The 11,784-nt window shown below is 46.7% G+C and overlaps 1 protein-coding gene across 2 annotated transcripts in view; it reads right to left on the reverse strand.

Annotated features, from left to right (window-relative positions):
• Positions 1-11,784, reverse strand: part of hivep2a (HIVEP zinc finger 2a) — a 130,170-nt gene that overhangs the window by 20,602 nt on the left and 97,784 nt on the right. For both annotated transcript variants that reach the window (XM_031307867.2, XM_031307869.2), the window contains exons 4-10: positions 8,319-8,391; positions 6,931-8,227; positions 4,712-6,600; positions 4,244-4,504; positions 3,374-3,542; positions 2,719-2,812; positions 73-1,837 (exon numbers count right to left, since the gene is read on the reverse strand). In XM_031307867.2, the coding sequence (XP_031163727.1) occupies positions 73-1,837; positions 2,719-2,812; positions 3,374-3,542; positions 4,244-4,504; positions 4,712-6,600; positions 6,931-7,876 (5,124 nt within the window). In that variant the 5' untranslated portion in view covers positions 7,877-8,227; positions 8,319-8,391. The remainder of the gene's footprint in view (positions 1-72; positions 1,838-2,718; positions 2,813-3,373; positions 3,543-4,243; positions 4,505-4,711; positions 6,601-6,930; positions 8,228-8,318; positions 8,392-11,784) is intronic.

Below are 11,784 nucleotides of genomic sequence, written 5' to 3' on the forward strand. Positions count from 1 at the left end.
GGAATGTACTGTATGTGTGGTGTAGCCAGACCTTACTCCAGTCTGGCATTGCGAGACTATTGCAGGGCATACCTGATCAAACCTCAGCTTCCAGGCCACAGATGACACCAGCTTTCCAGAGCTGGGTGGCGACATGGCTGCAGTTGAGTACATGGAATCGGTGTTTCTCCTCTGTTTGGACCTCAGCAGGGCCAGCGCAGCCTTGGTGCTAAGATTCAGAGGATTGGGGTTGTATGAGCTTACACACCACGAGTTGTAGACAGAGCTATGCGAGGCAGTTTGGGTGCTGTTGGGTTTGGTGTAGTTCAGGAAACACCAGCTGACTCGGCTCATAGTACGCAGGCTTGGGAACTGGAAAAACTGCTCAGCCACATCCGTGAGTAGCAAAGTCTGGCCCACTGCTTCGGATGATCCTGCGCTTTGTTTGGCAGCTAGCTGGACCCGCATGCTGACAGGAATTTTATTGGGTGTAGGCTGATTTGTGTTGTCAGTGTCATCTGCGTCGTTGGAGGACACCATGGACTGGGGGCTGGAGCTGGGCTCTGGGACTGAATCGTCCACATCGAGCTCCTCTGGGGAGTCCCGACCACCTGAAACTGGGGAACGGTCTGTGACAATCTGGAGAGGAGGAGTGAAGCTCTCGGCCCGGGGAACATCAGGGAGGTGAGGGGCAGAGGAACGGACAGGAATGGCTATCTTGGTAGCAACTGGGAAGTCACTTAGTGGAGGAGAAGAGGACATCCTTTCAGAATCATCCATGGAGCCTTCGCTCTTCAGGCAAGCTCGCTGACCTCTGCCCTGCCCCTTTTCAGGTTTGCTACAGCTTTCAGTTCCACTCAGCTCCACTGCACTCATCTCCTTAACAATCTGTCCATACATCGTCTCTTCCTTCACTCTTTTCTGCTGCTTAGTCTCGATGAAGAGCTCCAGAGAGTTGGTGGGGGAAAGCATGCGCTTGCTGCCTCCGACGCCCGATCCCGAGGCATCTGTTGTGGATATGGTGCCTGACGTTAGTGACAGTGGGATGCCTGTATTCAGGAATTTCTCTGGTAGTGAATCGGGAACCTTCCAGGCTGGGTAGCGCAGCGTCACGCCATCCATCTGTCCGAGGAAGTGTGATAGGTTGAAGCCTGTCCCGTTAATGCCTCCTCCAATTCCTCCAGGTGGTTTGCTGGCACTCACAGCGCACACTGGAGACGACATGTTGCTGCTGTCAGCAATGCCCGGCCTGGCTGAATGTGTGGCTATCAGCTGGCTAACACTGGTGTACATAACACTACCATAGGATGGCACATGGGTTTGAATCCGCACAGGAACCGTCATACCGGGCAGAGAGGACTGGGAGCCCAGGTTCTGGGTGGCAAAGACAGGTTGGACCTGCTGCAGAAGCATGGAGGCGGAGGTGGAAGTGATCAGGGAGTGCTTGGAGGAGAGAGAAGCAAAGTTTTGCTGTTGTTGCTGGGACATTGGAGAGGTGCGAGATGAGAAAGATGCAGGGTACACTTGAGAGCCAGGGTTTTCTGATTTCCCTTCATGTGGCTGCTGATCGTGGATTTGATGCAGGGAGTGGAGCGGTGGTTGTTTGTGGAGTGGGTGTCCAGACAGGGAGCCTGGTGATCGGATGTGGAGTTTTTGGAGTTGCTGCTGGGCCTGGAGGGTCAGCTGCTGTCTGGATGCCTGACTGGCCTCCTGACTCCAGAACAGACCTGGTTGCTGGTAGGAAAGGAAAGGAGGACCACTCGGGTACTGCTGGATTACTTCCTTGTTCATGACCTCGTGACCTGGATATTCTCCCTCCGATGACGAGCCCTGGGCCTGCAGGCGATGCTGATTGGACCTATTATGGAGAAAAGATTAAATACTCTTATTTGTCTTCAAATTAAGTATTATAATAGTAGAACCAGCTGGAGAAGCAGCATAGGTGATAGAGACAGAGCGCATTTAAGTCCTGCTTCCACCGAAGGGAAAAACAGCTCTCTGTTGATTTTGTATTACGTGAAGATGTCTCCTCGTCAATTACGTCTACTATCAAACAACAGAAAAATGCCTAAAAGCTGCTGTGTGTTGGGATGCACTACCAGCAATGTAAAGAACCCATAACTTAAGTTTTTATAAGCTGCTGTAAAGTTGAATCAGCAGGAAGAATGGGAAGATTGTAGGATCCTGACACTAAGCTAACTTTATGCACGTTACGTGCTTAACTTCAGAAATACAGTTAGCCTAAAACTGAGATTTGGATATTTGACTGGGTAACAAAGTGCTTGCTGCAAACGTACCATCGGACATATTGTTAGCTTAGTGTCAGGATCCCACAGTCTCTCCATTCTGCCTGCTGATTCCTCACATCTGTATCCACTTTTGTCTTCATAAAAGCTCAGTTTTTCAGTTCGACAGCTTATAAAAACTTATGGTATAGGTTCTTTACATTGTTGGTAGTGCATCCCACCACACAGCAGATTTTAGGCATTTTTCTGTTGTTTGCTAGCAGACGGAATTGACGCAGAGGCACCTTCACGCAATACAAGTCAACGGAGAGCGGAGAGCTGTTTTACCCTCTTGTGGGCGTGGCTTTCCAAGTTTGCTCTGTCTCTATAGCAATTATTTTAGGAGTACTAGCAGTAATGAATAAAGATACCAATACATTTGCATTTTGTCCATTCCATCACAGCTTAATAAGAAGGTCTATTAGCAATTTAAGGGTTGCGTCGACTGTCTTACCTGCCGTAGAGAGGTTCTTCCTGCAGACTGTCCTCACTGATACTGTGCTGGAGGAGATGCTGGTGGTGCTGTTGGTGTTGGTGAGAGCCTACACCTGTGCATAAAACATATAAATATAATGTATGTAACGCATTTTGAAATGAAATTCTTCCCTTCAAAAGAAATCCCATATAATAGTCCCATAATATATGACTCGATGGCTAGAATATGGTCCAAACACTTTTTTAAAGGCTATGGTTTCTGGAAGTGATTTTCCCCGTTCAATATCTCCATTGACGTTTCATTAAATGCTTATGTAAAGAGTTTGAAGCCTGGAACCAAGGCATTCAGCTACGGGAAGAATCGTGACCATAAGACATTTGATTTGGCGCAAAATAAAATTTTGAAAAAGTCACAAAAGGCAAAGGTACAAGACTGTGTACAGAGACGATCATAGACTTCTATGGTAGAAGCTCGATCTAGCGTTCACAGGTTTGCGGGTGCGGTAAACATTTACATGGTAACAGGGAGTTCCATTGAAGGTTAGGGTTAGTAGAGAAACACCCCAACATGTTGTCTACAATGTGACTGAAAGGTTTGGAAAAGTATCACAAATGATTAAGCAACTATAGATTATTTAACAACACAGCTGTATTTGCTATAATGCAAGGCTTACCACCAGCGCTACTGCTAACTCTCTTGGTTCTGCTGGCTACGTCGCTGCTGCTGTGGGGGGATCCTGTTGGGCCAGGCCATGCCCCATGTTCCAGACTCTCCTGTTTGATTGACATCTCAGCACCCCCTAGTTCCTGGACGACTGCCTCTGGATAAACACTCAGGGATGCCTGTCAAATGTATGTGTAAGCAGGGAAGTCGACTTGGTCAGTAATTATGAAATTAAATGTTGTGATACTTATTCAGTACAGTATGTAATCCTTAGTGTCGGTGCAGGAAAAGGTTAAATGTGGATGAAGTAGGTGGATGTTCAGGTTCAGGTTATTTTATTTGTATCCGTAGGTAGATTTGTTTTGCAGCAATAATATGACATCCATTATGACACACAACTATAAAAACATACTTAAAACGGATACAAGAACTTCAAATCTGATACAAATACTCAAGGATCCACCAATCTGGACATAAGTGTGTGAGAGAGAGAGAGAGATAAATAAGTGAAGTAAAATCATTCAAATATTCTCTCAAATAAAATCAAGATAAAAACAGGTTTAAAACCAAACTAAAATAATGTTCCTGTCATATTTATCGCTACAGCATGAAGCACGGACCATTTCACTATCTGGTTTAAAGAATTCCACTCCTTAAAGGATGCGTGAGACATCCTGAAACCAGATAGTGAAATGATAGTGGATGTGCCAAGACACCAAAGTGGTGTCTTGGTCCTTTTCTTTCTACCATCTAGGTCACGGTACATAGGTGCTCAATCTAAAGAACAATCAACACCTGGGGTTTTGTCTAAATGACAAACTAGAACTTCCAGTCCATTTTTTTTTAAAGAATTACAATAGTAGGGATTTTTTTATGCTACCTGTCGGACAAGATAGCCACGCCGGCGTTCTTTCATTGCAGAGGCACTGGAGTATATCTCTCCCTGTCTGGAGGAGGACAAGCTCCCATAATCAAATGATTTGCTGCGCATTTCAGGCAACTCTGTCGGCAGCGTGCATGGCGCCTGCTCCGAGGAAGACCTTCTCATCTCCCTCTGCTGGTGGTGGCTGGAATGACCACTGCCAGGTACCGTCAGGAACTCCGACTGCTTAGGTCCACCACCAGATGCCAACGAGTCATCCTGGTTCAAAATCACAAAGAAAAGTGTTACATTTGGACTTATTGGGAGCATGCTGTATATTATAGGCGCTGCACAACATAGCCAATACGATCTATTACCGGTGTATAACATAATGATAATGTCCTTTAACATTTGTAGGACCAGTGCTACTAGGGCTCCTGTAGGGGTCATTAAGACACTTGAAAGTATTAAACATAGATAGAGTACCTGTTTGGTGGGTGAGACAGACTTGAGGCCTTCCTCTCTGTCAAAGGACATGGAGAAGGAAGAGGAGTGGGACAGGTTGCTCTCCTGACTGGGGCTGCGAGAAAGGCTGGTGCAGGTTGACTCAAAGCTTGATTCCCCTGATGAGTGCTCCATATCTGCCAGGCGCAGCCTCTTCTTCTTGGGTGGGAGCTTTTCCGATGGCATCTGGGCGAGTGTGTCACTCCTCTGTGGCAGCTGGAACTCCTCCACATGCTGCGGCTGCTTCTCCGGCTCCTTGATCATCGAAGCTTCTGCATCTTTCTCAGGCTTGTCTGGCTCCTCCGTCACCCTGATCTCAGGAACTTGGATGTTGGGTTGTCGGACTAGCTTGTGTGGGATGTGATAAGGCTGGCCAGGTGATGCTGCGGCTGACGAAGATGAGAGGGAAGCCAGGTCACTGTCACTTTGCAGCTGCTGCTCCATGCTCTCTGTCCTCAGTAGGGCAGATTCAGGACTCAGAGCATCTTCAAAGATCTCTGTGTCGGACTGTTCAGAGTACTGGCTAGATGGAGCTCTATCTGAAGGCTGGTATCCTGGCTGCTCAAAGGACTCTGACTTCTCAAAGGAATTTGGCCGGCTGAGGGAGTTGGTGTGCTGGATAACCGATATGACATTCCCAGCTGTCTTCCTGCCCTCAGAGTCAGGAAACAGTACATTGTCCTCAGAGCATATGCTGGCACAGGTATCAAAGCTGTCAGACTGGCTGTGAGCACTGTAAAGAGAGCCTTTCCCTGTTGGGGTGCCTCTCGACCCATCAATACTACCTTTTTTAAACTCATAGTCCCCTATCATCTCCACTGAACCGCTACAGCTACTGTCATGCCCAGGGCTGTCCTCTTCATCCCCAACACTCTTCTCTTTCCTCCTTTTTCTTGTGGCTATTTCTGACATGCTAACTTTAGTACCATGTGGGCTGTAGGCAATGTGCTCCTGGACTCCTGGGACTCCTGGGTTGCGCTCAGCAATCTTCATACCCAGAGATGAAGCTAAATTCTTGGGCATGTGTCCATAGCCCTCAGCCTCTCCTACATGGGCTTCATTGGCCGAATGTTCGAATGCAGCCTGTCTCCTGAGTCTGCGCCCTGGTGGGTAAAACACATCATCTGTCGTCATCATCTCATCAAAAGAGTGGCTGCCTCGAATTGCTGGGGGGACACTAAGGTTAGGAGGGGAAGAAGTTGGCATGGAGTTACTCCTAATGAGGGTCCCGGAATCTGATGGAAGCTCCAGAAGGCCTGTACTGCTTTGACAGGGTCCTGTTGGATATTGCTTAGGATCTCCAGAGATTCCTACATCACCTCTGAAACAGATAGGATCCTCAGCTATCTTCCCCATGTCTAAAATAGCACCTGGTTGCTTTAAGCTAGCTAGGCTGGGGTCCGCCCCTGCCATGCCCACTGCGATAGACTGTCGGGATCTGGAGTTGGGTCGGTAGTACCAAGTCCGACCAAACATAATCTCTTCGTACGTCTTTACATTAGTATTTGGAGGGCTGATCTGCTGATCTGCACTCTCAGAGCGTGAAAAGTAGCCAGAGTCTGTGCTGCCTTTGCTGTGAGGACTGAGGAGGTTCAGGGACTGGGTCATGGCAGAGTCAGACTCCTGACCTTTTTTCTCATTCAGCCTCAGGGCCAAACGTTCTTTGATGGTAGGGGAGTCATCCAGTGAGTGCGCTCTAATGCCAGCATGTGATGAGAACATGTGGTGTGACCCCTTTATGTCCTGAAAGGGTGGGCACTCCATCCCTGTGGAGGGGACTCCCCCAGGCTTTGGGACAATAAGGATAGGCACTTTTATAGACCCGACCGGCAGCTCTTCGGCTGAGTCTGCATATGCTGGTTCCACACCACCTGCACAGTGAGAAAGAGTAGAGCATGACAGACAGAAAAGTGAAGCAGAGAACAAATAAACAGTAAGATTTTAAGCAAAAAAATAAGACATGTGTAGTGCATGAGTGCAGTTGAACAGAGTTAGTCAGCATACAATAAAAAAGTAAAAATCTAAATGAATTGTTGTAAACTGACACTTTTTAAAAAATTGACAAAATATATATAGTATATTTCTTTTGCTTTTTCAGGTTTTAATTCTTAAGAAAAAATAGTCGATACCAAGCAGTAGTTTATGCATTCAAAACATTAACATCTATTGATTTCACTGAGATGAGAACATTTTAAGATGACCTGTATTCTTGTCAGCTTCAAAGGGGATCTGCGGGATGGGACTATCTTTGTCCGTCAGCATGGTGGAGCCCTCCACACCTTCCTCGTCTGTGTCGGTACTCTGCTCTCCATCTGAGTGGACCTCGGCCTCGCCCACTGGGGATGCCTGGTCCATGTCCCCGCTGCGGGCCACAGCTAGCTCTGAAAATGGTACGAGTCCAGCCTTGATGGCATGAGCATGGGACTTGCGATGCTTGTAAAGGTTGCTCTTGGTTTTGAAGGAAAAGCCACAGGGTACACAAGGATATGGCCTCTCACCAGTATGTGAGCGGATGTGCTTCTTCAAGACGCTGGGCTTGGCACAAGCTCGTCCACAGTAGTGACAGATGTACTTACCAGGCTTTTTCGGCTTCTGCTCCTTTTTGCTATAGCCCTCCTCTCCAGGCTCAGGGCCTGACTGAGAATACTGTCCGAAGGAGCTGGGTAAACTGGGAGATTTCTGGCGGGGAAACCTCCCTCCCCCAGCCCCATGAGGATGAGTGTGTCCTGGGTGTCCTACAGGGTACAGGTCATCCGAGGGCAACTGGCCAGCAAATGGCCAGGCATGAGGCTCTAGACCTGGCTGGGGTTTGGCTCCTGAGAGGAAGCGCTCAGTTTGGGGGTGCTGAGGGTACGGCTGGCCGAGCTGGTAGGAGTATCCCCTTGGGAACCCCTGAGGAAACGGCCCTTGGGGGTCTTGAGATGGCGGGCCTCCCATGGCCCCAACTGCAGAAGGTCCAGTTAGCAGCTTCCCAGAATTCCCACAAGGCAAACTCTCACGGTGTTTTGCCTCTGGGTCAGCAAAAGTGTTTCGCTTGGTGGTAGCAGAGGGCTCGGACGCCCACTTTCTTTGCAGAAGCGCCTTCTCCTTCACTGGTTCCTTATTTGAGCATCTCTGCCCCGCGGCAGCTGATTCACGAGCCTCCATTTTCGTGAAGCTCTTCTGTGGGTTTAGAAGAGGGAGGAGAGAGGGGGTGGTGGGGGAGTTGGGAGGGTGGGTTCTGGAGGGTTACAAGGTCCCACAACTACCAGGCATGATAGCTGAACCTTTGAGGGCTGCCAACAAGTTCACAGAAACAGGAAGTACCCGTCCATTGCTGAAATAGACTGATTGTAAAGCCAGGCTGGAAACAGGAATCAGGAAGTGGAAATAAAAGGGGAGCTTTAGTGGATAACATCAGAAATGTTTCTCTCCTTTTGCCATTGTGTAAACACTAATGTTGCTATGCGTTGTTTTCTGTCCAGTTTACATCTAACGACAGAAGAATCCTTGAGTGATCTGGAGAGGACACAAAAAGAAGATGCATTTTAAGTTAACAGTAAATCAAGGTAAACAACATATTGAGTATTATCAAAGGGTAAATACTAACTTTTCTGTAAGGAAAAGTGCTTGTAGATCCTTTCTTTAGCTTCAAAAGTCTTCCAGTTTTCTCACCAAAAGACCTGCACCAAAACAAAAGAGAGAAAAAGCCAATTAGTTTTGTTATGCAAAATGATCCATTAAAACAATCCAAAGCTCAATGATAGTACAGATGACAAGTTAACCTACAGCCCGATGTCTCCCTCTTACCATAAGTTGGTTTTGTGTTGAAACCTTGTACAATAAGATGTAACATTTTGGCTGCTAAGTGCAACACAATACTGTATACTGTACTTTGTAGAGAGAGGACTGTAAGTTGTCAAGTGCCTGATGTGCAGATGTAAATGTCATTGATTGCTCAGTTAGTTTCTTCACACTGGAATCCATCTGTGCTTTTCCACCCCTTCCTCCTCCCTCCCTCCCTCCCTCCTCCTTCCACTCAGTGAGTCAACGATGCAAAGCAAACCCACACTGTTCCTAAAAAGACACAAAGGCTTATAAATAGCGCTGTGGAAGTGACGTCGGAGTGTCATAATGTGTGTAGGCGTCCAAAAAGGCCAAGTCAAGAGAGCGGAGCACCTATCAGCTCTAGCACCATTCCTTCCTCTCTGGATGTTATAGTTTGATCTACTTGGTTGCTCAAAAAGCAAACTAGAGAACACACACACACACAAACACACAAACACACAAACACACAAACACACACCCACACACACGCAGATATGGTACTTGCAGGCATTGCAACTGTACTGCAAACACTGCAGCAGGCACAGTATATGTGTGTGTTTCCGTTGTTTAACGTTTCTCAACCACACCAACACCTGACAGCAGAGCGCCGCAGAGCGCGCGTGCACACACACATACGCGCGCGTGCGCGCGTGCTGAAGTTGCATTTTTGCTTTGTATTTCCTCATCTCAGGGTTTAAACAACCTCCCTTGCACTCTGATTGCGACACACACACACACACACACACACACACACACACACACACACACACACACACACACACACACACACACCGGCCTCAGTGCTGGTAAGCAGGCCTCTATGACGTGTGTGTCTGGGGGCCCAACGTGACATCTAAAAATAGCAATTGAGGAAAACATGCTGTATTTTTAGAAGCAGGAATGTTAACTTTGGGCTACCTTGTGTTTTTCACACACACACACACACACACACACACACACACACACACACACACACACACACACACACACAACATTAGCTCAGTCCTGGGTCATATTTTTATGTTTTCCATGGTGTTAAGAGTGCAAGAATGTGGTCTGAAAACCAAAGGACTGTTAGAAACAACAGGTTTTCAGTTTGGCATCAAACTTAGGATGATTGGCTAGTAGGTCAGCTGACAGTGGTGATGACTTAGAGCCTAAGTTGGTACTAACAATGAAGTGTGTGGTACTATTCCCTTAAGGGTGAAACACACCAGTATCGTAGCGTCATGGCTTATGTGTCATTTAACGCCTGTAGCACATATCGGATGCCCCGCACAGACAGAAGAGGAAATAGAACAGAAGCTTGGTTTCAGAAGGTTAAAAATGAGGCCATGGAAAGTTTGGATTGGAGTACAATCAGGTTTAGTGTTAGTCTACAGATGCAGCACTAGACATGTATAACAACAGATATGTTTTTCGTTTAAAAACGTAATGTTTCCTCCTTAATTCATGATTCTAAGTGTTTTTTAGGGCTCATTTTTTTCTGGTCATGTTGGTCTTAGTCAATTAAGATTTATTTGTCTATTAGTCATTTTTTAAAGCATTTTTCATGCTGAATGCTTATGCGCACATCTCTGTAAACACAAGATTTACAGTGGTGCTTTAGCATGATTCTTTGCGGAGAAACTCAGATCTGTCGATAAAATCAACTAAACGGTGAGTCGATAAAATCATATGTGTTAGTCGACTAACCCACAATTCCCACCAACTGCGGAACGGCTGCGGATCGGTCCTTCATTACCCATCAGGTCCGGAATTGTTGCGGAACGGCTGCGGCCGTGACTGACAGCTGAAGTCACGAGGACCTACGAGATCTCGCGAATTCACGTATGATCGCGCGATATAACAGGATGTAGTTTCTATAAACAGAACCACAAAATCAACACCAGTTTGTTTCCATCCAGAGGAGTAGAGGGGAAACAATTCTGTGCTGACCTGCTGAAATATGATCCGCAATGAGCACGGTGTATTTTATTTTGAAAATTAACCTGATGTTTTATTTTGTTTCTGTGCTCGACTTCCTGTCCCGCACTATCTGTCCTGTGCTGAATTGCTGCGGAGCTCTCCGGCGTCCGGCAAAAATAGAAGCTCTGCTGTATCTGCTCAGGAGGGCTGCGGATCGCCGGAGCTGTGCCGGAGTCGGAACGCAGCCGTTCTGCAGTTGGTGGAAACTGCGGTTAAGAGTTTCTTTAAACAAGGACAGCCCTAGTGTTTTTACACCAGCGTTGCTTCATTCCAATGCGTCCTATCATCTGGCACCCACAGGAAGAAATGGAAGTCACATCCCGGATTGCTGTAAGAGGTACATCCAGACATTTCGGCATTCATAACAATTTGTAACAGAAGAAATATATTCGGGTTCCCTCTGATAGCCATTCAGGACCATGGTAGTGTGTAGAATGATGGTTTGGAGGCTTTTCTTTGAGTGAAATGTAGCTAATTTCAACATAGCGTTAACCCTAAATTACTGGATTTGTTTTAAAATGTCTACAGGAAACATCTCATCCTCCCTATTTCCAATGCCACACATTTGACCAAATGTATTTCTGCTGCCGGCTGTAGCCTTTTGAAAGAGATAATTTTCACATACCCAAGGTGACTTTAGCGACCGACTTGAGAGTAAAATATATACACAATGAAAGCTGGACTCACCAATGAAAGTTCAACCTCTTTGTTATTTCAAAAACAGCCACATGTAGCGTCCTGATTACTGAATTCTGGCTCGAAAAGCTAAAAAATTCAAACACTTACTGTAACTCTTGCTGCCATTTAGGCTCGCAGCTTTACCCTCTGTTATCACACACACACACCTCGACATCTATCTGACCTCCTGACACACACACACATAACCCAGCAGGGAGTGTGACCCTAAAACATGCAGATAATTCTTAGTTAAACTCCAGTTTAACCTTACTTAAGGTTGACTGGTTTTGTAATTAAAAAAAAGTGTTGAATGGTTGCAGTCTGCAGAGTGAGTGGGAGCGTGTAGTGAATGGCTTACATAAAGCTTTATTCATACCAGGCACCGACACAACCTGCCCCAGTTCCTGTGCGTAGGAGAGACATAGCTCTACTGGTGTGTGAGTGTGTATGAGAGTGGGAAGTGTGCATGCCAGTTGTGTGTACGAGTGTGTGTTTGTGTGTGTAGGCTGGCAAAGGGCATGAAGAGACCCCCAAGTTGTAGGTAGGTCAAAACGAGGCGCATTCAGAGGCTATGCTCAGAGATAAAAAGATATTTAGGCACA

The sequence above is a fragment of the Sander lucioperca genome, chromosome 19 (genome assembly GCF_008315115.2).
Source record: "Sander lucioperca isolate FBNREF2018 chromosome 19, SLUC_FBN_1.2, whole genome shotgun sequence".
Lineage (NCBI taxonomy): Eukaryota > Metazoa > Chordata > Actinopteri > Perciformes > Percidae > Sander > Sander lucioperca.